Here is a 26,618-nt window from a genome sequence, read left to right as displayed (position 1 = left end):
ACAGGTTCAATAAATGTAATGGTATGGAGATGGCTGGGGCATTGGGGGCTGGGAGGGCAGTGAAGCGGACAACACCACCAAACCAGTAGGAGGTACTCTGTGTGAGCATGTTCATTGTAAAGAAGACAGAAGCTGTGAGTTATCACACAAGTATTTCTGCCTTTAAAATGTATTTATGCACATTGAATTATTGTGTCAGAATGACCTCAGAAAACCCTAGATCCCTTTAATGGGACAGATAAGAGAGAAATAGGAGGCTGCACTAATTAAAAGAAGATGGTCAGCATCGTCATTGGCTTGGACTGTCATCCTGTAAGGGCTTCTTGATGTTATACAAAAGAGGGGTAGTGACAAATCTGAGGACTATATCTGATGAAACGACCTGATTACTGAGCAAAGCCCTTTCTAAAGGCATAAAAACTGTGAGACATGAATTATAGCTACCTGAGTAAGAATAACAGAACTGATCATTTCACAAAGAACAGTCCAATGTAATCAAGAATCAGAGTACTAAAAGAGCAAAGCCATTTTCTTGGAGGATTTAACAAGCACAGGCAGTGTGTTAACAACATCTGATATTAGGGGCCCTCATCAATCTGTGAGGGGAGGGCTTCTTCCTTGAGGGCTGGCATTACATGGAAAAAGCTGCAAGGGCCGGTGGTGGTTGAACAGACCCCTCCACCATAGAAAGGACTTGCTCCTTCTTTGATGGAACTCAACCAAACCTTGAGATGTTTGGCCAAAGAGGACCTTTTCCTAAATGGGGGGGGGGGGTGAGGGAGTGACTCTAATAACCATTCTAAGGTCATCCTTAAAGGAGGAAATCTTAAATCACACAGTTTTCTGCAAAAACACATTACCACCTACTGTCACAGCATCTCTACTGCCAAAATTATAGCAAATTTCATAGAAGTCTACTATAGAAGTAATTTTCAAGGCTGCAACCAGATTTTCATTGGCCTTAAAATTAGGAAAAGCTGAAAGCTTTTTCATCGTTAAGCATAGCAGTAGGGTAGACTGGAATGTGAACAGAAAAGACAGATAGGTGAGGGATATAAAACGGCAGAGAATATCCCCTTTCACACCTGTACAATCCCTTAGGCCTCAGTGTCAAAGGGAAAGTTGGAAAGGTATTATTGTCTCTGAGAAACATAGACTGTAGATATCACCCAAGAGGCTTCCCTAAAATGCCACATCCTTCCAGTTCACTCAGCTGTGGCTTGTAAACAGCATCTGCTTTTTTGGAAGCAAAGGGTGTTGTATCCAAACATTTCAGTGTTGCAAGGTTAGCAACCTTGAGCATAAACTCCATGGGTGATGACCCAAGGCTTCCCTTCTTCTTCTCCCAAGATGCTCATTACGACGTTTCGACACAGAAAGCAAGGAAGATACCGGTCATACTACACAGAGGCCTTCATGAGTCTGAGGGCATTTCCAAAGAGAGAATATACAGTGCCTGGGCCCATGGCACAGATGGGACTGAGCCCTGAGTGCAACACAGGTCACCAGGATTCGATTAGTGGTGCCAGCACTTGGGTCTTGCAGGGAGGGAGAGGAGTGAAGGGGATTGGCCCTCTCACCTCTCCTGTGTTTGTGGCAGGATGCCCACACCCAGAGGCACACTGGATAGCGTACTTTCCCTGATGCCTACTGAGAAAATCATCACTCACACTTCAAGGGCTTTGGCAGGGCTGCCTGAGATGAAATGACCCTTGTGGAAGTGAGCAGATGCCCTTCCCTACAGCTCACTGCACATTCCCAACTTTGCAAGGTACATGTAGGGGTTAAGGGTTTTATACAAAAAGTCCAAACTGCTCTAATGACTGCCTAAATGACAGTGTCAGTCTACTCTCTCCCTGGTGATGGAGAGCTAGCTGACAGAGTGCCACAAAGATGGCAGGCATTGGGAGTAAAGAGGGGAAAATAAGATAATATTCAGGATGGACTAGAAGCACAGCAGGTTTAATTGCCCTTATCTAGCTTTAAGAAAACAACCACACTGGACCTAAACATTTCTCTTTCAAGAACACAGAGTGGTAACCTCACTCAGAGAAAAATGGGTCTCACTCAGACAACACAAATGGAGTGGATTACATGATGAGTCAGAGGAGGAGGTTAGGTGATAGGGCACCTGCATTCTATGATGCATCTGCTTATAGATGGTGTGAGGTACAGACAGATTTGCATGAGGCCCGACAGTAGCATCGGCTCACAATCCCTACATCTACTAAAGCAGTTCCCAGCATTAGTCAAATAATGATCTGACACCAAGGGCATGCCCTGCAAGCTTCTGCTCACTGACATCATACTTGTTTATTCCTGTGTAGGAGAAAGTCTCCTGAAATAACTCTAAAGATATACAGAATTTCAAGGGTGTGGGGAAGGTAAAGAAAAACAAACAGTCCTGAAAAAGAAGCAACTGCAGCCCATGATCCAAACTTCAGTGACCTACAGAAAAGGTGGATACTATCACTTAAAAAGGATAATTAAGAAAACAGAGTATGTAAAGAGAATCAACATTTACTGAGAATGTGTTGGAACACATGTAGTAGAGGAGTGTGAGCTGCTCCAGGTGATCAAATAGAAGAGCCTTAAATGACTAGAATTACTACAGGTGTTGCATGAAACCCTGGATAGAGCTTAAAGGACAGTATGGTCACAGCAGTGCACATGGCTTCCACAGCAGGCACTCTGCAAGATCTAAGAGTACTAGATGAAGCAAGGGGTACAAGAAAAACATGAACAGACCAAGGGGTGCCTAACCATTAATGGGCATTGGTCTGGTGTTTTGGACAACTTTACGTAAAATGGAAGCCAAGATTATAACCATATGTTGAGCTAAATAAGGCAACAGGAATACATTTGTGGCTGTTATCGTCCAACCTCCTTGTCATGATACGAAAGTGGCAAGAAGGATGTTAGAAGTGATGGTGAATAGACTGAAGAATGCACCTCCTCTTTTCTGGGAAATGGAGCGAAAGGAATTACAGTTAAAATGCTGGTTACAGTCAAATGAAGACCTACAGTCATCAAACAAGAACAGTGTGGGGAAGCAGGAGATGCTTAAAGTTGTAGCAGACCTGTGGAGAGGAATTTATGGCACCATCATACAGACTGCTAAAGCTCATCATGGAGACAAGGGAGAAGGCCATCACTGAACAGCATACCTAGGAGGGAAGACACCAGCAATGCAAGCAAATGGAAAACAGCATGAAGTAGATGAGGAGATGGAGACCAGTGGAGGAGATGAATAGGAAAAGAAATACAGGCCAGTAGATATAAGAAAGAACCTAAAAGTGAGACTAACAGCTGGGATATGTCATCAGGGAAAAGAAATATCCAAAGATCCTAGTAACCAAGGAAGTCTACAGGTGGAGCAAGTGAAACTAATAGAGCAGCTTTGGTTTTCATTTCTCCCAGATATCCAAAATAAGGTGGACAGATGAAGGGGAATGAAGGTGGAAGAATGTGAAATGAAGGTGAGAGAGTCAAAAAAGGATGTAAGAAATGAGGTGGAGAGAGCTAGCCAAAAAGAGAAGGCACAGAAATTAAGAGCTACATGGAAAAGAATAAGAAATATGAATGCTTGCCCTTGGGTGTTCAAAGGCTGAACTGGGGCAAAGTTTGTTTGGGAAACTACTGTAAATGTATGAAGCATACAAAGTTCTTGGCACAGCTAAGAGCTGATTGGAGATGAGGAAATATACCATTTCTCAAAGTGCTATAATGCATGCCATTAACAAAAAGCAAGTTTCCAAGGAGAATGGTTTAAATATTGTGCTACACAATGTTGAGGAATATAAAATCTGAAGGAATGGAGAAGGCAGCAGTGGGATATATGGGAAAAACTATGTGGTGTTAATGAGCACCAGAGATATTGGTGGCATACTGCCATGTTGCCGTTGAGGTGGGTACAAGAGATTTCAATAGGGCTACTCATGAAACAACAAATTTATACAGTGTCTGGCGATATGGAGAGAATTTCAATGGATCAATGAATGAGGGGTGTTGGTGTGCTTGTTACACAAACAGTGCTCATGATGTACTGTTACGATCTAATGTTCATAGGTTCATAGATGTTTAGTAGGCTACTGACCACAAGGGCCTTTTTAAGCTTAGCCATGCATCACAAATCTCTTACAAGTTCTGATACCCCTGATAAGTGTAAGCATGGGCCTGGGAGATGAAACATTTACTGGTTACCTGTGTCTATTAGAGACATAAGTGCCAAACCAGGGATGAATTTCCGGTTTCCCATCCAACTGTCCAAGTTGCACTTGAATTGGGTTAGGGAGGAACTCTGCTTCACATGGATGGGGAGCCTATTCCACAGACGGGGCAGTCTCTGGGATACATACCTATCTCTCCAGCAGGTCCTATTTATATCACAGGTAAGGTTTAAGTCTTTAGAATGGGTAAATTCTGGTGCTGTTTGTTTTGTGGATATGCATGAGGTCCATTAGAGTGGGGTCTGACAATGCCCTGTATGCCAGGCACACATCTCCCCTCAAAAGCCTGTAGGAGACAAAATAGAAGGGATAGGGCCTCGAGGCAGTCTGCATAGGACATTTTACTTACACCCTGCATTCTTTTAGTGAAGAACCTCTGTGGACATTCCAATTCTTGGATATGCCTGGTTAGGTACATACCAAAGGGGGAATTGTACTCAATGATAGGTCTGATGAATGTCGAATACAGTGGAACAATGACTTCCTTGGACTTAGATGCCATACCTTTGTTTATAAGTTGTGCAACACTGAATGATTTCCTCACCACTGTAGATATGTGATGGTCAAAGGCCAAATTGCTCTCTCTCTCTCTCTCTCTCTCTGTCCCTAGCCCTTAGGATCAACTCTAAGGGCTGTGTTGTCAATATGATAGTTACCAGAGATGGATGACTTCCCAAAGGACACTATTATGCATTTATTGGCATTTAGTTTTAGTCCATGACTCTGACACCAGTTGTTTGTCTGTGTCAGCCCCTCCTGAAGAACATTTGTCAGTGTGAAATTCAATGACAGCTCTTAATTTGCAATCATCTGCAAATTTAGTCAGACAGAGACTACTGACACTGGCCTTCACGTCTCGGAAGTAAATGTCAAAAAGAAGCGGTCCAAGGACTGATCCCTGAGGGACTCCATTTGTGACTGGCCTCTTTGTAGGGGTGCACTCCCCAATTCTAACTTTCTGGATCCTGTGAGCCAGATGGGTATTCACCAGGTGATATACGGGATTGTATCTAAACTCCTGAGTTTGTCAACAATGCCCAAGTGGGGTATTGTGTCAAATGCCTTGGCCAGATTAAGGTAGGCAGTGCGAACAATTTTACTCTCATCCATTGCTTTGGTGACCTTCTCAAAGAAGTCTACCAGGTTGAGTAGGCATGATCTGCCCTTGACGAAATCAAACTGGGTTGGGTCCAGTGTCTGGAGGTTTACTATATCTCTACTGATCATCAAGAAGATAATTATTTCCATGGCTTTACATACAAGACTAGTGAGATTTATGGGTCTGTAGTTTCCAGGGTCTGTAGATGGCCAACTTTGTGCAGAGGGATGACTGCTGCCTTTCTCCATTCATAAGGCATGAAACATGTTTGCAGGCTACAGTTAAGTAGTAATTACAAAGACCCTGATAGGTCATGTTTCACACTATTTAAAAGGCATCCTGAGACACTGTCTGGGCCCATTGATGCAGTGTTTTTGGTCTTAGAGAGAGCATTAAGGACCTGTTCCCTAGTGATAGTAGGGGGAGCTATAGTTGACGATATTTCCTGGGGGAAGAGAGAGGTAAAGTTGTAGCTGAATTGATCAGCCAGGAGGTTTGCTATATCTTCTGGCTCAGTATAGGTGGCATCATTCACAAAGAGCACTGCACACAATTGTGTATTGCCTTTGAGGTTGCGGACATAGCTAAAGAATGCTTTGTTGTTGTCCTTGGCCTGGGAGGCCAAACTTATCTCAAATTTGGCTTTGGTAGACTTTATTTGTCCTCTGAGTTGTTTGTCTAGTTTGATGAGATTGCTTTTATCCTGCTGGTTGCTGCACCTCCTAATTTTTGCCATGATTTTCTTCCTCCTGTTATACAGCCTATTGATTTTGTGATTCTACCAGGGTGGCTTGTTTTTTTAAGTTAGTTCTGTACTTCTTCGATGGCTTAGTGGTAATAATTTCTTGTGGTGGGTACAGCTGTCTCTATGCAGCTATTAGCATGCTTGTATAGGGTTTCTGTGAAGAGTTCTGCATAGGCAGCAGTGTTTTCAGGGTTTATGGGGGCTTGACATTTTGCCAGGTTCTTTCTTAATAGCAGGAGGTTAGCGTTAGAATAGTTCCTGAATATTCCAGGTTTAGCTGGGGGTCCAGGATTTATTTTTACTTCAAAGGAGACCATTTTGTGGTCTGACTTTACCAGGCAAGGCATTACAGTAGGGGTGTGCAGTAGTCTCCCATATTAGTGAGGACCAGATTCAGTATGGTTGCACTCCTGGTTGGTGTATTGACTATCTGGTCCAGGGAGTTTGTGTTTACAAAATCCAGGAATCTTTGTGCATGTATGTTTGGTGTTGTACAGGATTCCCAGTTAATAGCAGAGTAATTAAAATCACCCATTTATATGGTACTGGGCTGGATGGTTAGTGCTTCTAATAAGTTTAAAATACATGGCATGGGTTTCCTGGGTCATAACTGTTAAACTTTACATTTTCACAGAGAAAACTGCTGTATAGTACTTATGACGCATCATGGGACATTAAGAATGCTCAACTCTCTGAATTTATGTGCATCAGGTGTATTGATCAGAAAGGTGATGCATTTGGCTCCTTCTGGATTTCATAGCCTGGATAAGTGCCAAGGGTTTTAAGTGTTGGAGTTGCCTGTAGTCCAGTTAAGGGAAAGGGGTAAACAGAAGGGGACAACTGTTGACAGAAAGACAGGAAGAAGTGTACAAGTGAAGGAAGGAATACATGACCAAGGGAGACAGAGGCAGCAAATGTGTGATGGTCATACTCTGGAGTTGTTTTGAGTTTGGTCTGAGGAAATAGTTGCAGTTAAGGCTATCAATGTAGACAGAAAGAGCGTCAAAGCATTTTTGGAGCTGAGGCGAGTAATGGCACATTTACATATCCAAGGGCTTGGCCTTGCCTCACAAAGAAGCTGTAGAGTGCTGGGTTGGGCTTAATCCTACTACTAATACTATAATTTTTGAGCATTTGCACCGCAGTGTGGATGCTGACCAAATCTACCTGTATCAATACAGAAAAGAACAGAAATAAAATTGGAGAGAAGCGCAAATCATTTATTTTAGGCATGCTGTGTATCAATATCGTTCTACTTTAACAGCCTGCTTCATGAACATCAGGCTCCACATGCAGTTTCTTGTTTTTTTTCCCTGTTGACCACACTATAGTTACAGCATTACATGAGGAGGATGCAGCCACTGATCAGCACTAATTGCCATTAAAGCTGACACAGTACCTGGTCTAAGATTTGTCTTCCCCTTATGTTTCTTAAGAGGCATTATAAAGATAACTTTTTCACATTCTACAGCACAACAGTGAATTAGAAGAAATATTGAGTCCAGAAATATCTTTGATGTCATCTTATTTAAAAAAAATTGTTCTACATGAGTACAATGAAAAGATGGCTACCATACTGAATTCAGCTTCTTCGTATATGCCTTCAGCTCTATCCACTGCAAAACTGCTGAAGCAGAGGTATACTTTTTTGTTCTAGTAACTTACAGTGGTTAAGAAAAGAATAATCATACTTCTACTACTTGTTGGACTATTTTCAAGGAGTTACAATTGTGATGTTGGTTAGGTTCAGAATGCCCATTACCCTAATTACACAGTCATTTATACATTCAAGGAAAAGTACAGTTTTGTACCTACCATAAATGTAGATGTTCGAGGGCTATTACAGCTGCAGTAGTTACATATGGGTTTTCAGCATTCCAAAGTCTTGGTCCGGAGGCCGGTTGTTGTCGTACTCTTCTGACGTCAGGGAGGCTAGAGTATAAAAGACACAGCCGACGCCATCTTCTTCAGTCTTTCTTGCCCCAGATGTCAGGTGCCCCAGGCAATACATAAATTAGTGTAATACACAAATGTAAGCAAATAAAACATAGTAGGATAACCCAGTCAGCAGGTATGAATAGGTATTCAAAACCCCAAGGTCTTACCAAGAGGGGAAGGAGAGCTGTAATAGCCCTCGAACATCTACATTTATGGTAGGTACAAAACTGTACTATGTTCATCGTGCATTACAGCTGCAGTAGTTACATATGGGTAGAATCCCAAAGCTATGTATAGGGTGGTAGGTACTATTGGGTTGAGCTAGAATGCCCTGCAGAACTGCAGTGGCAAAGCCTGCTCTAGTTCTGGAGTATAAAGGCAGATGGTAATGCTTTGTGAAAGTATGTACAGAACTCCAAGTGGCTGCCTCCAAGATCTCTTTAGTAGGCACTCCTCTGAGGAAGGCTGTAGAGGTGGCTGTGGCCCTAGTGGAGTGAGATCTGATACCAGTAGCTTTCCATGATGGGAATAACATGCAGTGACCAATCCACTTGGAAATGGTCTGTTTAGTTACAGGTTTCCCTTGACCCCCACAGCATGAAACTAGGAGTTGATCTGATTTTCTAAATGTCTTGGTTCTGTCCAAGTAGTAACGTAGCTGCCTGTGGATATCTAAAGAATGAAGCAGCCTTTCCCTTTGTTTTGAGGATTAGAGTAGAAGGTAGGAAGGTGGATGGCCTGGTTTAGGGCTACCCTAGATACTACTTTAGGCATAAAGGAGGGTTAGGAAACCCTGTCCTGATGGAATATTAGGAATGGCTGCACCGCCATGAGGGCCTGTAACTCAGAAACCCTACGAGCTGAAGTGATGGCCAGTAGAAAAGCTGTTTTCCAGGACAAATATTGTAATTCTGCTGAAACAGCTGGTTCAAAAGGAGGCAATGTCAATTTTTCCAGTACATAGTTAAGGTCCCAAGCTGGTACTGGTTGTTTCCTTGGAGGCCTTATGTTCTTAGCCCTCTGAGGAACTGTCGCAGTAGAGGGTGTGAGAATAAAGGAGGATCCATGTTGAATTCTGCAGATATTGCTGAGGCATGTATCTTGATTGATGAAAAGGAAAGTCCCTTGTTCAAAAGTTCAGTTAGGTACTGTAACATCTGAGGCAGGTTTAATTTTCTAGGATCCTGTCCTCTTTCTTCATTCCAACAGCAAAACCGCTTCCATTTTTTTCTTGTAGATGGTCTTCTAAATGACATCCTGCACTTCTTTGGAGTAGTGCCCTGATGTGTTAAGTTAATTTTCCATTTGCAGCTAGACTGAGAGTTTTCAGCTGACTGTGAAGAGTTTTGAAATTGTTCGCCAATCTGGAGCAATCAGTATCATCCTTGCCTTGTCTGTTCTTGCTTTCAGAAGCACTTTGGGCAGCAGAGGTAGTGGTGGGAATGCATAAACTGACCAAGTTGTCCATGTGAATGAAAGGGCGTCCACTTTCCAAGCCTTTGGGTGGAAGGTCCTTGAGCAAAACTTTTTTAATTGATGATTTTTGTGGGAGGCAAAAAGGTCTATGTCTGGCCTTCCCCATGCTTGGACAATCTCTGTGAATACTGGATGTAGCCTCCATTCGTGAGGGTCTGTCATATGCCTGCTCAGAGTGTCTGCCAGCGTGTTTTCCATTCCTGGTAGGTACTGAGCCTGGAGTTCTATTTGTCTTTCCAGAGCTAGATTCCAAAGAGTCATGGTTAATCTGCACAAGGGGTATGAATGGGTCCCTCCTTGTTTGTTTATGTACCACATTACTGTGGTGTTGTCTGTTCTTATGAGCAGCTGTCCTGGATGCAGGAATTCTCTGAAAGCTGAAAACCTTTATTACTGCCAGCATTTCTTTTGATTTATGTGAAGGTGCTTTTCTGTTTTGTGCCATCTGCCTTGAATGCACCTGTCCTTCATGTGCGCCCAGGGCGTGATGCTGAGGCCTGTGGTCGTGACTTGTATAGCTTGAGGCTTGCAGAATGGGAGACCTTTGTTTACTTTGCATGCTTGAGCCCACCATATGAATTCCTTTTGTAGGCAGGGAATTATTGGAATTTCCACTTCTAAGCTGTGACTGTGTTGAGACCATAGATTTTTAGGTACCATTGTCATGTGCAGCTTTGCACATGGGATTAGAAGAATGCAAGATGCCATGAATCCCAGAGCCTGCAGGATTTTCCTTGCAGTAAGCCTGGTACTTTTGCAAGCATTTTGAAGTAGTGAGATAGTTGCCCTTGTTTGTCTGTTGTTAGGTAAGCCATCTGAGTGTTTGTGTCCAAGTTGGCACCCAGGAAGGTAATTTTCTGAGAGGGTGTTAGTTTTGATTTCTCCTTGTTGATGGTGTATCCCAGAGAAAGCAGTAAACGTGTCACATATGCCAGATGTTTGAGAAGTACGAGTTTGCTGTCCGCTTGGATCAGGCAGTCGTCCAGATAAGGGTAAATTTGTATCCCTTGAAGTCTGCAGTATGCAATCACTGATGCCAGGCACTTGGTGAATACTCTGGGCGCAGCAGATAAGCCAAAGGGCAATGCAGAGAATTGATAGTGTTTTGAACCTGCAAGAAATCTGAGGTATCTTCAGCAACTTTGTCTGATTGGGACATGCAGGTATGCCTCCTTGAGGTCCAATGGCCAAAACCCCTTGCCCAGCATGGGGAGTTGCTGTAGTGTGAGCATCTTGAATTTTGGCACTAGAAGAAATGTGTTGAGAATGGATAAGTCCAGAATGGGTCTCCAGTCGTTTCTTGGCACCAGAAAACCTTGTGCTTGTTTTTGTATAGCCCCCATGTTTAGGAGCTTTGCAATTTGTAGTTGTGCCTCTACCCTTTGATTTTGTGGTAGGTTTGGCATGCCTCTCATTTTGGAAGAGTGTGGAAATGAAATTTGTAGCCTCTGTTTATTATGTCCAGAATCCATTTGTCTGTTGTGACAATATGCCAATTTTTGCAAATAGTGCCAGTTTTCCTCCCAAAGGTGCTGCCAGTTGAATTCTGCTTGGCATGGAAATGAGGGAGTCATTGAGTTTGCTTTCTGTATTGCTGTGCACTGTCGTCACCACTTCTTGGTGTAGGTGATTGCCATTGTCTGCCTCTGTAGGATCCTTGGGGTTGTCCTCTGCCCCTTCCGCCTGTGTCTCTGCCCTTTTGCTTTGTCAGTCGTTGGAAAGGTCCAGTTTTTTGATGGCCAATTCCTGCTGAACCTTGGTGGCTGAACCTGTAAGAAAGCTTTGACAGTCTGCATAGATTTTGCCTTTTCTTCCATTTTACGTAAAATATCCTCAGCATTACCACCAAAAGGACATCCTTATGTAATGGTGCATCTAGAATTTTGCTTTCACTTGATCTGGAAGATTTTGTTCCCTAGCCATGCATGTCTGCGAATGACTGCTCCAGTGGCGGCTGATCTGCTGGAGGCCTCTAGTGCATCATAACCACATTGTAAGGTGTGCTTGCCCACTTGCTCAGCACTATGCATCATATCCTGCAACTCTTTTAAATCTGGTTGTTCAGGTTGTGACATTTTTGTTTTTAATTGAGATAACAGAAATTGCTGATATCTAATCATATGAAACTGGCAGTTTAAGGCCCTCATGCAAAGGTGGGCCGAGTGTAAAACTTCTTTCCCCACCTTTCTAGAGATCTAGATTCCCTTCCGAAGGCAGTGGGTTCTTGGCAGTGAAGCCTTAATTCCTTTAGGGCCTTGAGAAATAGTTTCAGGATCTGCATTGTGGCCTTTATAGAGGAACTGATGAGAATTAGGAACTCTGTAATACCTATCTGGCTTAACTGGTGCAGGAGGCAGAGAATCAGGATTTAAACAGGCCTCCGAGTATACATCATCTAAAACCTCCAAAACAGGAGGGATAGCCCGAAGCCTATGCTGAGGTAGCCAGAGGAATTTTTCTTGGAGTCGAAAATCCTGGCCTTCCCAATGGAAGTGCTCTCTCAAGGAGTGTAAAGTTTAATGAAAAATCCTCAGGGGATACAGAAGGAATGGACTGCTCTGCATCCTAATCCCTAAGGGAGAATAAGACTGTTCTTCAGCATCAGAATGTTCTGATAAAATGGAATCTTGGTCAGAAGGAGGAGAATCCTCCTCTACTCTGGGTCTCTTGCCAGGAGGGGCCTGTGAGCCTCTAATAAGAGTGATCAGGTCTTCAGCCATTTTAAGCATGTGCTTCTTAGCGTGGGCCCAGGTCTTGGGCCTTGTGAGGCAGGCCTAGAAAGTTGCTTGGCTGATTTAGCTTTTGTAAAAGCCTTGATGGAGAAGGAAGATGAAGGAATACACCATGGGTGGATGTAGATCTATCCACATTGGTGGGTTCGACAAGGGCAGGTGCTTGGGGGTAGTCTCGAGAAGGGGCGAGAAACCAGCGGTCTCAGGCACAGAAGACCCCGCCGATGGAGTGTCATCGGTAGTCAGGGACTGCAAAGGCGTCTCACTGAGAACCGGGTCACGGTGGAGCTTGTTTCAGGGGGTGTGGGTGAGACCGCAGTTCTCGACTGACGGTCCTTTTTTTTTCTTAGTAGTCGACATAGTATCGTATTTCCGACATTTTATAGCTAAAGCTTTTCCAAAAATAATGTTGAAGTACTCTGATAGTGCGCTTGATATGCGTTTAGAAAAAAAGCGCAAGCACGCCGCCCGCGCGATCGTGGTCTGGGCCCAAACAAGGTATGCAAAGGGAATGGAAATCCTTATGCGGTATTTGCTTCCCACAAGAAATACAATTATTAACTTTTTCTGACATCGGTCTGAGGCAAAGGTTCCCCATTCAGGAGCTGGCCGACCGCACTTGCGAACTGCTTCTGCTTCGCGCACCAAAAAAGACTGAAGAAGATGGCTGTGGCTTTTATACTCTAGCCTCCCTGACGCCAGAAGAGTACGCTGACAACAACCGACGCCGACCAAGACTTTGGAATTCGGCCGACCGAGGGACCGCCTGCCGGCTGAAAACCCATATGTAACTACTGCAGCTGTAATGCACGATGAACATCTAACTTCCAATTGAATTACAGTGGAATGAAATATTTTTAAATTATATTTGGTATGTTGCTCCTAACCATGTTTGCATACATATTAGGATCTAACCCAGTTCTATGCCTTTAAGAAGACAACCGAGCTGAACACCTACATACTATACCCTGCTATCCACACAAGGATATCAAACTCATGGTGCAAAGACCTCAAGCAACCTTCAAACCAGCATAATTCTAGGGATGGGGACCTACAGCACTAACTACCTTTTTTGTCTTGCATTCTGTGGTCCTCAAATGAGTGTGTTACTTCCTCGTACAGCCTCCACAGTCATTTGAATTTAAGATCCCTCTAAGACAAGTACCAAAATCTGAGAAAGACACAGATTTTGGTTTTGTCATAAGGGCACTGACTTTAGCTTGCACTAAGTCTACTGTTAAAGCATTGTGCTGGAATGTCAGTGTCAGCCTGAACATAAATGTAACACATAAAAAAATGTTTTTTTACTTATCTTGGGATTGGAGTTGCTTTGTCTCTTTCGTCCCCAGTACCATGTCCTGATAAACCATCCTGGCATTATTACACATCTGGGGGAGGTATCTAAGGAGAAGGCTTAAAATGAAAAGGAGAGTTAGTAGATCTGATTTAACTAGGTATATGGGGGATGCGAATGTGGTCCAATGTATGACAGGAGCATAAATGGACTGGGAGAGAAGGAGCACTGAGAAAGAAAGCGACAGCATGACTTCTTACAGTACAAAGGTAAAGAAATGGAGAGGAAAAGATGTGGAAGGTGGCAGACTACAGCAGGAGCTCGCGAAAATATGGATAGTGTGGAAAAGTGGCTGTACTGTCAGACAGTTGGAAATGGAAGTGTATACCTGTGATTGGGGATTTGATGAAGAGGGAAGAAGGAACACCAGATGAAGTATGTGCCGCTCAGGTGTACAGGTCAAAGGCTGGTGACTGATAAAAATATAACAGAGTTAAAAGAGCTGTTATAGTTATGCTAAAGAATGGAAGAGGAAGAAAACAGGAGAGGAGAGAAGGGAATTATGAATTGATGGCCACTGGGAGTGATGAAGGCAGAATGAGAATTGAAAGAGGGAGGATTTACAAGGATACAAGGTCCTGGTGAGAGTGGGAGAAAAGCAATGGAAAGATTATGAGAGCTAGGGCAGAAAGGTGGAGAAATGAGAACATAGTGAAATGTGGAGGGAGTTGCGAAGAGTGCTGGGAGGGCATTATTACTGGTACACAATAAACAAGATAATACACAGGTGGTATAAAACATAGGCCAGGCTCAAAAAATAAAAGAATAGTGACCAATGATGGGACTGGTGGTGTGTAGAACTTAGGTAATAAACATGAAGGTAAGAATGAAGTAGCAGACGACCATCTCTCCTATCCTTAGGAAGGACAGAGTAGTGATGATGCCCTGATGTCATGATACTAGCTACTCCCATAGCTAGGGGAAATGACCTATTGCCACAAAAATGACAGCCCCTAGGCTGAACTGTCACTTTCGTACTCAGATACCTCACTCCCCAGGCCTAGTAGGGAATCACCACTGAGATTACCCCTCCTAAAGAGTCTAGGGGCCCACCAGTTGAAGGTTCATGTCCAGGTTACCCAGTAATAGCAACCACTGGGGGAATCCATGGATGAGCATGTGGGAAAGCTGGGGAGGAAGATCCTGAGGCTGTGTAGGGTCAGGAGAAGTGAATTAAAACAAAAAGGAAAAAAAAACATACTTTTTTCAAAGAGCTTGCTAAACTCTGGAAAAGGTGTATAACTACTGCCCTTTCTCCATTCATGCTGGTATGGCTATGGAATATAAGGAACCTGGTATCACTGCTGGCAAAAATATTCAACAATAAGACAATACTGTCAAACAGAGGTTAAGAACCATTTTTCAATAATGCTGTAATGCCTCATAGATAGTGGTTATGAGGTTATTGCCCAGCTAATGAGATGCAGCAAATAACTCAAAAGATCATGTGGAACAGACATTAGTGCTTACCTGTAAAACATCCAGAATGACTGAAGCCTTAATAAAATTAGGATTCTTCTTTTACAATGCATTGACCACACTAAAAAATTGTACTTCCTTAATCATTTACATTCTTTTCAAATATAAGCCATTTACCACGACCTTGCAGAATGCTGCACGGACCCATGTCATCACACTAAGCATAATAATGACAACAGATAGAGGCTTCAGGTGTTTCCTACTGATCTAGTCTAGTGGGCAACAAAACAAAGTAAAAAAAACAAAACTAATTAAATAAAATAAAAATGACTAAGTTTGAGAATGGCTATTCGGAAATGCAATAATAATGAATACACAAAGCTGTGCTCATTAAGTATTAGTATTACAGAGTGGCCATTGTATCACTTTAAAATTGGTGCTCCATCCAGTATCCATGTGACGGGGGAAAATGCATACCCACTTCCCCTGTTGAGCAAGTAATTTGTAAGAGGAAGTGGGAATATCAAAGTAAAAAGGTGTCAGCAATATAACATTAATAAACCGATTCATATTCTATTGGACAGAAGCTTTCCTGTCTTGGGTTCTGTCCCACACTATGTCACAAAGGAACACCCATCAGAGCCTGCCCTCCAAAAAGTAACATCATCAGCCACTGCAGTGCTCTTTTTGATAGCCCTATTTTCACATGAAATCATTAGCTATGAAAATAGGATAAGACTAGCCACTAGCCACCAGTGAACGTCTCAAAAATGGTGAAATGTTAATGCAGGTGCTGCATTCCATTTCACAAAGATGCACACGATCTTTAAGTCACAACAACAAAACATATACAGTATAAGGCTACTGGGAAAGTCATTGTCAGAAATAGCTGCATACTTTTTGTTGAGTCATTAGAGTACGAACTATACATAATAATATGCAATATTTAGTACAAGGTTAAATTTTAAATATAAGGTCAACCCTGCAAACCCGTCACTAATCTGAGATAAAATAATTCTGAAATTGGATAGATTTTTCTGTCAGGTATTTTTCTTTTAAAAAAAAAGGACAAACAATACACATGTGTGTGTGTGTGTGTGCATTTATGTATATATGTGTGCATGTATTTATCAGTTTACTTATTGTGAAGGAAATGTAATCCCAAACCCCTATGTCATCTGTTATTCTAAACCTCTGGATTCATTTTAACTAGCATCCTAATGAAATCCTCCATCCCATTCCCATCAGTTGCATGACCGCAGAATCATACACCAATGCACTGCATGAACACGTACACAAATGCATGGATCTCACAATACCAAACAGAACCAAGACGCTCTCCTCCAAAAAAAGGAAGCCAATCCGGTGGTCCCCTGTCATAAACCAACTCTACAACAGAGGAGGAAACTGATGCGGAATAAGGTGAAGTCCCAAGACTGGAAAAACTCCCTTATCAGCCTCAACAAAAATCACAGTCTCACCTCCGGCTTTGTCCCTACCAAATGGCGCACTGCTACAGTCATCACTCAATACAAAGGAGGAGCAACTATAGACCCTGGGAACTATTGCCCCATTAGCCTGATGAGTCTGATATGCAAAGCTATGGAACGCATCATCATGGACCTAATAAACAAGGAATCTTCAAACTCTGGATCCCACACAGTTTGGTTTGTGAAGGGTAGATCATGCCTGCTCAAGTTGGTCAACTTCTTTGAGTCAGTCTCTAGAGCTGTGGATGAAGGATGAAGGCAAGGTGGTTCATACAACCTACCTTGATCTGGCCACAGCCTTTGATACCATTGCACACTCAGGAATCATAGAAACATTCACTAAGCTAGGCATCAACCCCTATATCACTAGGTGGGTTGCAAACTGGCTCACAGGTAGAACCCACAGTGTGAAAACTGCTGACTCCAAGTCAGACTGCTGACCAGTCATGAGTAGAGTCCCACAGGGTTCGGTCCTGGGTCCTCTCTTGTTTGGTTTCTACTTCTCTGAAGTCCAGGCCAACATGAAGGGACTCTGGCTGATAAAGTTCACAGACAATTGCAAGTTGGGAGCTATTATTAACTCCCCAAGTGATGTTGACATCCTACAGAAAGGCCTCACTGAAACAGACTGGTGTCAGAACCATGGCCTTAAGCTCAATGCCAAAAAATGTGTCGTCATCCCCTTTGGGAAAAACCCAGTTACCATTAATTACAACATCAATGGTAGTCCACTGAACACAGAAGGCATTATAAGAGATCTGGAGGTTGATAGCAACCTTTCTTTTGACCACCACATTGCCACTATGGTCAGAAAGTCCTTCTATGTGGCACATCTCATTACTAAGGGTTTTGCATCCAGGAAGAAAGAGGTCATTGTCTTTCTCTACTCTTCCCTCATTAGGCCAATCATTGAGTACAATGCCCCATTTGGCATGTACCTCACTAGACACCTGCAACAACTGGAGAGGCCGCAAAAGTACCTCACAAAGAGGATCCTAGGCCTTAAACACTTGTCCTATATGGACAGACTCAGAATACTCCAATTATTCTGTTTCATATCACCTACTTAGAGGTGATCTCTGCTTGACTTACAAAGCCATGTCTGACCCAGCTCTGTTAGAAATACTACATCTAAAGAAATCCCAATCCCTCCGCACCACACGCTCCAGAGACCTCAACCTCATTACCACAATCAACAGAACATGCTGGAGGGACAGGTTCATAACCCAGAGACTGCCCATGCTATGGAATAGACTTTCCATACATGTCAAGAAGAGCAACTCACTGGGCCTCTTCAAGAGGAATCTTGATGAGTGGATGGGAAATAGAAAATTCACCCCAGGGATCACTCCAGTGGCTTTACTCAACAGAGGCACTGGGAACTAAGATCGGGTGGCAAGATGCCAGTGTAATCCTATGGGGTAGGTTTGTAAAGGCTCCAGGGCCATTAGCCTAGTACACACCAATGAACCTATATACTGCTACACCAGTGACATTTTTAAACACCTTTATTAAGCCCTCACGTTTAATACAATGGCATAGATAGATATCCATTAATAGAAAACAAACAGTAAAATTTTCATTACTTTCATGCATTATACATTACACATTTGCATTCCTTTTAACAATTATATTTCACTCCAAGATTTAATAAATTGGAATTCCTACCTTTCCCTAAACCTAAGTCCTCCTCTTGAACACTATAATGCATGTATTTTTCCTGCAGATTCCATTTATTTCTATGTAATTTGCTCCTTCTTTTGTCCGAAGATCCTACCACAATTTATCCCCTTTACAATACTTCAGTTGAAGGTGATTTAGATTTTGATTTCAATTTTCTAATAATAGCTTTTTTGGTGCATCTTGTCCTGAATCATTTCCTAAAAAGAGGACAAACGAAAATCGGACAGGCCCATCTTCTAGACCCCCTATTCAGATGTAGTCCTTGGCATTATATCCCAGCTCAAAGCAAGGAGGGAATCCCATTGCATACTGGCCCACTTTCACAAAATGAACTCAGCAGCCACTGCATCCTCTCAATTTTTATTAGGTATCAGTAGCACAGCAGTTCCTCCCTTGTTCAGTTATCCTATGAAAATATCCTATGAAAATAGAGTACAACATCAACCAACTTCCACCATCATTATGTAAGATCTTATTTTCTATGCTGAATTCTTCAGTATAAAGTAAAATGTACTACTTCCTCCCCAAGAAATCCTAATTTCACCAAAAAGATGAGAAAAAATAGAGGGTGAGTTATCAGGCCTCACTGCCTTATCTGCTTAGTATACATTGTTAAAACATTTCATAACATTTTCCAGCTGTAACTCCTCAGTGGTCTTTATTACCTGCGCCAAAACCCACGAAGGCTCGAGCAATCAGCATGTAGTACTTCCTGTGTAATGATGGTGCATGAGCATAAGCATAAAGAACATTGGCTGCTACATTGATCAAGATGGATACAATGAGTGGTTCTCTTCTTGGCCTGTGATTGGACCACAGACCAAAGAGGGGGGACGCCACCATCTGGCCAAGACTGTACGCAGCAACAACCCATCCCAGAAAGCTGGCATCTGCTGTCACATCAATCTGCAGACATATTAAAAAAGTATTATTAGCACCTGTTAAGAAGGCTTCCATATCCTAGAAATTTTCAAAGCAAAAAAACAATAAGCAAAAAAAGAGCCTATAAAGAAATCTACATCACAGGATATTTCACAGGATATTTCAAACTATGAGGGAGAAGGAAACAGATTACTGGATTAGATGCACTAGTTAGTATGTGTTACACTTACATCAACAGTGGAAGGGCACTGATGTTAACACACTGGAGTTATTACATAATACTTGTATCTGCACATATAAAACAAAACATGTGCCACTTTCAAGCAAATAATATTTTTGAAAGTTTACATGATTTCAGTGCACTCCACAACTGTAGAACAGTCTATAGGTGTACAGGTTCACAGAAAGTTACTAAGCATGTGATGTAGAAGAAAGTACAGTTTTGTACCTACCATAAATGTAGATGTTCGAGGGCTATTACAGCTGCAGTAGTTACATATGGGTTTTCAAAAGGAAGGCAATACATAAATTAGTGTAATACACAATAGTAAGCAAATAAAACATAGTAGGATAACCCAGTCAGCAGGTATGAATAGGTATTCAAACCCCAAGGTCTTATCAAGAGGGAAGGAGGGTGGAAAACATCTACATTTATGGTAGGTACAAAACTGTACTATGTTCATCGTGCATTACAGCTGCAGTAGTTGAATCCCAAAGCTATGTATAGGGTGGTAGGGAACTGGGTTGTGCTAGAATGCCCTGCAAAACTGCAGTGGCAAAGCCTGCTCTAGTTCTGGAGTATAAAGGCAGATGGTAATGCTTTGTGAAGGTATGTACAGAACTCCAAGTGGCTGCCTCCAAGATATCTTTAGTAGGCACTCCTCTGAGGAAGGCTGTAGAGGTGGCTGTGGAGTGGAGTGTGATCTGATACCAGTCCATGATGGGAATAACGCAGTGACCAATCCACTTGGAAATGGTCTGTTTAGTCACAGGTTTCCTTGAGGAAACTAGGAGTTGATCTGATTTTCTGAATGACTTGGTTCTGTCCAAGTAGTAGCGAGCTGCCTATGGATATCTAAAGAATGAAGCAGCCTCCTTTGTTTTGAGGATTAGAGTAGAAGGTAGGAAGGTGGATGGCCTGGTTTAGGGCTACCCTAGATACTACTTTAGGCATAAAGGAGGGTTCCCTGTCCTGATGGAATATGAGGAATGGCTGCACTGCCATGAGGGCCTGTAACTCAGATAGTGATGGCCAGGAGGAAAGCTGTTTTCCAGGATAAATATTGTAATTCTGCTGAAGCAGCTGGTTCAAAAGGAGGCAATGTCAATTTTTCCAGTACATAGTTGAGGTCCCAAGCTGGCACTGGTTGTTTCCTTGGAGGCCTTATGTTCTGTGAGAATAAAGGGGGGTCCATATTGAATTCTGCAGATATTGCTGAGGCATGTATCTTGATTGAGGAAAAGGAGAGTCCCCTTGCTCAAAAGTTCAGTTAGGTATTGTAAAATCTGAGGCAGGTTTAATTTTCTAGGATCCTGTCCTCTTTCTTCATTCCAACAGCAAAACCGCTTGTAGATGGTCTTCTAGCCTCCAAAATGACATCCTGCACTTCTTTGGAGAGTAGTGCCTGATGTGAAGTTAAGGGATTTTCCATGCAGCTAGACTGAGAGTTTTCAGCTGACTGTGTTGAAATTGTGTGTGTTAGGCTCCTCAAAAGTGGATACCAATGTTGTCTCGCCAATCTGGAGCAATCAGTATCATCCTTGGCTTGTCTGTTCTTGCTTTCAGAAGCACCTTGGGCAGCAGAGGTAGTGGTGGGAATGCATAAACTGACCAAGTTGTCCATGTGAATGAAAGGGCCCACTTTCCAAGCCTTTGGGTGGAAGGTCCTTGAGCAAAACTTTTTTAATTGATGATTTTTGTGGGAGGCAAAAAGGTCTATGTCTGGCCTACCCATGCTTGAACAATCTCTGTGAATACGTGTGGATGTAACTTCCATTCGTGAGGATCTGTCATATGCCTGCTCAGAGTGTCTGCCAGTGTGTTTTCCAGTCCTGGTAGGTACTGAGCCTGGAGTTCTATTTGTCTTTCCAGAGCTAGGTTCCAAAGAGTCATGGTTAATCTGCACAAGGGGTATGAATGAGTCCCTCCTTGTTTGTTTATGTACCACATTACTGTGGTGTTGTCTGTTCTTATGAGCAGCTGTCCTGGATGCAGGAATTCTCTGAAAGCTGAAATTGCATTTATTACTGCCAGCATTTCTTTTTGATTGATGTGAAGGTGCTTTTCTGTTTTGTGCCATCTGCCTTGAATGCACCTGTCCTTCATCTGTCGTTATGACTTGTGTAGCTTGAGGCTTGCAGAATGGGAGGCCTTTGTTTAGTTTGCATGCTTGAGACCACCATATGAATTCCTTTTGTAGGCAGGGAATTATTGGAATCTCCGCTTCTAAGCTGTGACTGTGTTGAGACCATAGATTTTTTAGGTACCATTCTCATGTGCAGCTTTGCACATGGGATTAGAAGAATGCAAGATGCCATGAATCCCAGAGCCTGCAGGATTTTCCTTGCAGTAAGCCTGGTACTATTTGCAAGCATTTTGAAGTAATGAGATAGTTGCCCTTGTTTTTCTGTTGTTAGGTAAGCCATCTGGGTGTTTGTGTCCAAGTTGGCACCCAGGAAGGTAATTTTCTGAGAGGGTGTTAGTTTTGATTTCTCCTTGTTGATGGTGTATCCCAGAGAAAGAAGTAAGCGTGTCACATATCCCAGATGTTTGAGAAGTTTGCTGTCCGCTGGATCAGGCAATCGTCCAGATAAGGGTAAATTTGTATCCCTTGAAGTCTGCAGTATGCAATCACTGATGCCAGGCACTTGGTGAATACTCAATGCAGAGAATTGATAGTGACTTGAACCTGCAAGAAATCTGAGGTATCTTCTGCAACTTTGTCTGATTGGGACATGCAGGTATGCCTCCTTGAGGTCCAAGGTTACCAGCCAAAACCCCTTGCCCAGCATGGGAAGGAGTTGCTGTAATGTGAGCATCTTGAATTTTGGCACTAGGAGAAATGTGTTGAGAATGGATAAGTCCAAAATGGGTCTCCAGTCGCTTCCTTTCTTGGCACCAGAAAAGCCTTGAATGAAAACCTTGTGCTTGTTGGTGCGTAGGTACCTTTTGTATAGCCCTCATGTTTAGGAGCTTTGCAATTTGTAGTTGTGCCTCTACCCTTTGATTTTGTGGTAGGTTTGGCATGCCTCTCATTTTTGGAAGAGTGTGGAAATGAAATTTGTAGCCTCTGTTTATTATGTCCAGAATCCATTTGTCTGTTGTGACAATATGCCAATTGTTTGCAAATAGTGCCAGTTTTCCTCCCAAAGGTGCTGCCAGTTGAATTCTGCTTGGCATGGAAATGAGGGAGTCATTGAGTTTGCTTTCTGTACTGCTGTGCACTGTCGTCACCACTTCTTGGTGTAGGTGATTGCCATTGTCTGCCTCTGTAGGATCCTTGTGTTTGTCCTCTGCCTGTATCTGCCCCTTTGGGCTTTGTCAGTGGTTGGAAAGGACCAGTTTTTTGATGGCCAATTCCTGCTGAACCTTGGTGGCTGAACCTGTAAGAAAGCTTTGACAGTTTGCATAGATTTTGCCTTTTCTTCCATTTAAAATATCCTCAGCATTACCCAAAAAGAACATCCTTATGTAATGGTGCATCCAGAATTTTTGCTTTCACTTGATCTGGAAGGTTTTGTTCCCTTAGCCATGCATGTCTGCGAATGACTGCTCCAGTGGCGCTGATCTGCTTGAGGCCTCTAGTGCATCATAACCACATTGTAAGGTGTGCTTGCCCACTTGCTCAGCACTATGCATCATATCCTGCAACTCTTTTAAATCTGGTTGTTCAGGCTGTGACATTTTGTTTTAATTGTGATAACAGAAATTGCTGATATCTAATCATATGAAACTGGCAGTTTAAGGCCCTCATGGCAAGTGTGGCGAAGTGTAAACCTTCTTTCCCCACCTTTCTAGAGATCTAGATTCCCTTTCTGAAGGCAGTGGGTTCTTGGTGGAAGCCTTAATTCCTTTAGGGCCTTGAGAAATAGTTTCAGGATCTGCATTATGGCCTTTATAGAGGAACTGATGAGAATTAGGAACCCTGTAATACCTATCAGGCTTAACAGGTGCAGGAGGCAGAGAATCAGGATTTAAACAGGCCTCCGGTATACATCATCTAAAACTTCCAAAACAGGAGGAATAGCCAGAGGCCTATGCTGAGGTAACCAGAGGAATTCCCTGAGCCTTTTCTTAAAATCTTGGCCTTCCCAATGGAAGTGCTCTCTCAAGGAGTGTAAAGTCCCCAAAGGAAAAATCCTCAGGGGGATACAGAAGGAATGGACTGCTCTGCATCCGAATCCTCAAAGGGAGAATAAGACTGTTCTTCAGCATCAGAATGTTCTGATAAAACGGAATCTTGGTCAGAAGGAGAGAATCCTCCTCTACTCTGGGTCTCTTGTCAGGAGGGCCTGTGAGCCTCTAATAAGAGTGATCAGGTCTTCAGCCATTTTAAGCATGTGCTTCTTAGCGGGCCCAGGTCTTGGGCCTTGTGAGGCAGGCCTAGAAAGTTGCTTGGCTGATTTTGCTTTTGTAAAGGCCTTGATGGAGAAGGAAGATGAAGGAATACACCATGAGTGGATGTAGATCTATCCACATTGACATGAGCAGGTAGAACCAGCGGTCTCAGGCACAGAAGACCCCGGAGTGTCGAGTCAGGGACTGCAAAGGCGTCTCACTGAGAACCGCCCACGTGGAGCTTGTTTGGAGACCGCAGTTCTCGACTGACGGTCCTGGACATAGCGGTAGTCGGAGTATCCGGCGACATTTTATAGTTAAACGCTTTCCCAAAATAATGTTACGCGTCTACCGACTTGATAGTTTGAAAGTAGCACCAGCGTGGTCTGGGCCCAAACAAGGTATGCAAAGGGAATGGAAATCCTTATGCGGTATTTGCTTCCCACAAGAAATACAATTATTTTCTGACATCGGTCTGAGGCAAGAAAAGGTTCTTTAGCTTTAATGAAGACTTCGGTCTTTTTCGTAATTCAGGAGCTGGCCGAGAACTGCTTCTGCGCACCGTGCGGCAAAAAGACTGAAGAAGATGGCGCCGGCTGTGTCTTTATACTCTAGCCTCCTGACGCCAGAAGAGTACGACAACAACCGGCCGGACCAAGACTTTGGAATTGCTGAAAACCCATATGTAACTACTGCAGCTGTAATGCACGATGAACATCAGGGAGGAGCCTAATTTCTCAATTGCTGCAGAACACTGTCTGGATAAGCGACTTGCTGAGAGTCACACAGCAGGAATATGGAGGCTGCAGGAATCAAACCTTGGACTACAGGAAGCAACTTGTTAAATATTCATAGCTTTAATTCTCTATGCTACTAGACAAAATTTATGCCACCAGAAGTGTGACTTAAACCCACAATCCCTGGCATACAAAGCAAATTTTTTGCCCATTAGGCCAATAAGTTCTGCTATTAGGTATCACAGAAAGAAAGCAAGCAAGAGATGCTTGCTGCGGAAAAACACAAAGACAGCACTAATCAGGTGCCAAGATCTTACCAAAAAAACAAACAAAAAACGTAACATTCTGTTAGGGACCACCTAATCCAATGTCAGGAAACTATAACAGATACCCAGTTATATAATAGACACCCAGTTCTAGAAAGGTATTAAATACAACAGATTTGTAGCAGTAAAATAAAATGGCTTTGATGCAAAAGATGGCAGCTGTCATTAGTCCTGATTTTTCAAGCAGCTGAACATTCCCCTGCTATAAGGTACAAGCTGACAATGTTGCTGCTTCACAAATGCTAGCCGACATCAAGCACTGCATAAAGAAGGCATACCTCATGTTAGTACAGTTGTGCAGTTCTGCAAAGGAGAAGGCATATAGGTGATAATCTATAACATGAGCTTTCCAGCTAAATGAAACAGCAAAAATGATCACTGGAACCACAGTGCTCACCTTAATTCTTAGACAAAAGAGCACACTACTCAAGTGCCGGCTATACTAATGAGGTGTAAAAGAAAACAGCAATATCCTAGGCCAAATGATTATATCCCAGGGAATAATGTGAACTACACCAAAGGCCTTTTATGCCATTGTGGTTATCTGCTGATCAAAGGAAGGATCCCTATCTATTAACATAAAGAAGCCAGCCAGTTGCTGCAGAGACAGGGTGTCCACCTTTGATTCATAGGTGTGTACTAGGCCAACGGCCCTGGAGCCTTTACAAGCCTAGCCCACAGAAGTGCCCCTGCATCATGCTGCCTTTAGTTCCTGGTGCCTCTATCAAGTGGAGCCACTGGAGTGATCCCCAGGGTGAACTTTCTATTTCCCCCTCCACTCATCAAGATTTCTCTTGAAAAGGACCAGTGAGGTGCTGTGCTTGACATGTTTGGGAAGTCTATTTCAGAGCATGGGCAGTCTCTGGGTTGTGAACCTATCCCTCCAGCATGTTCTGCTCATTGTGGTAATGAGGTTGAAGTCCCTGGAGCGTGTGGTGCAGAGGGACTAGAATTTTTTTAGGTGTAACATTTCTAACAGGGCTGGGTCAGACATGGTTTTGTAAGTCAAGCAGATACCGCCTCTTAACAGACGACATGAGAGAGAGAAAAGCTGGAGTTTTTTTATTCTATGTAAGGCATGTAGTTAAGGCCCAGGATCCTCTTCGTGAGGTACTTTTGTGGCCTTTCCAGTTGTTGCAGGTGTTTAGTGAGGTACATGCCAAATGGGGCATTATATTCGATGATTGGTCTAATGAGGGAAGAGTAGAGAGACATGATAACCTCTTTCTTCCTGGATGCAAAACCCTTGGTAATGAGATGTGCCACATAGAAGGACTTTCTGACCACAGTGACAATGTGGTGGTCGAAGGAGAGGTTGCTGTCAACCTGTGTCCCCAGATCTCTTACAACGACTTCAGTGTTCAGTGGGCTACCATCAATGTGGTATTAGTGGGAACTGAGTTTTTCCCAAAGGGAATGATAACGCATTATCTGACATTAAGCTTAAGGTCATGGTTTCGACACCAGTCGTTGGTCTCAGTGAGACCTTTCTGTAGGATGTCTACATCACGTGGGGAAGTTAATTATGACTCCCAGTTTGCAATCATCTGTGAACTTGGTCAGCCAGAGTCCCTCCGTGTTGGCCTGGACTTCTGAGAAGTACATGCCAAACAGGAGAGGACCCAGGACCAATCCCTGTGGGACTCTACTTGCAATTGGTCGGTAGTCTGACTTAGAGTCTGCTACTTTCACACTGTGGGTTCTATCTGTGAGCCAATTTGCAACCCACCTAATTATATATGGATTGATGCATAGTTTGGTGAGTCTGTCAATAATTCCTGAGTGGGGAATGGTATCAAAGGCCTTGGCCAGATCAAGGTAGGCTGTATGAACTGCCTTGCCCTCATCCACAGCTCTGGTGACTGACTTAAAGAAGTCAACCAGGTCGAGCAGGCATGACCTACCCTTCACAAAACCAAACTGCATGGGATCCGGAGTTTGGAGATTCCC

At 43.1% G+C, this 26,618-nt stretch overlaps 1 protein-coding gene across 1 annotated transcript in view; it reads right to left on the bottom strand.

Moving 5' to 3' along the window:
• MFSD8 (major facilitator superfamily domain containing 8) overlaps positions 1-26,618 on the bottom strand; it is a 626,971-nt gene that overhangs the window by 496,034 nt on the left and 104,319 nt on the right. Inside the window, exon 4 of the mRNA XM_044061750.1 lies at positions 18,831-19,071. Within this exon, the coding sequence (XP_043917685.1) occupies positions 18,831-19,071 (241 nt within the window). The remainder of the gene's footprint in view (positions 1-18,830; positions 19,072-26,618) is intronic.

Source organism: Protopterus annectens, chromosome 2.part0 (assembly GCF_019279795.1).
Source record: "Protopterus annectens isolate FY-2018-M chromosome 2.part0, PAN1.0, whole genome shotgun sequence".
NCBI classification, from domain to species: Eukaryota; Metazoa; Chordata; order Ceratodontiformes; family Protopteridae; genus Protopterus; species Protopterus annectens.
Note: the sequence above shows the minus strand (reverse complement) of the source record. Positions and strands in the feature narration are given on the sequence as shown.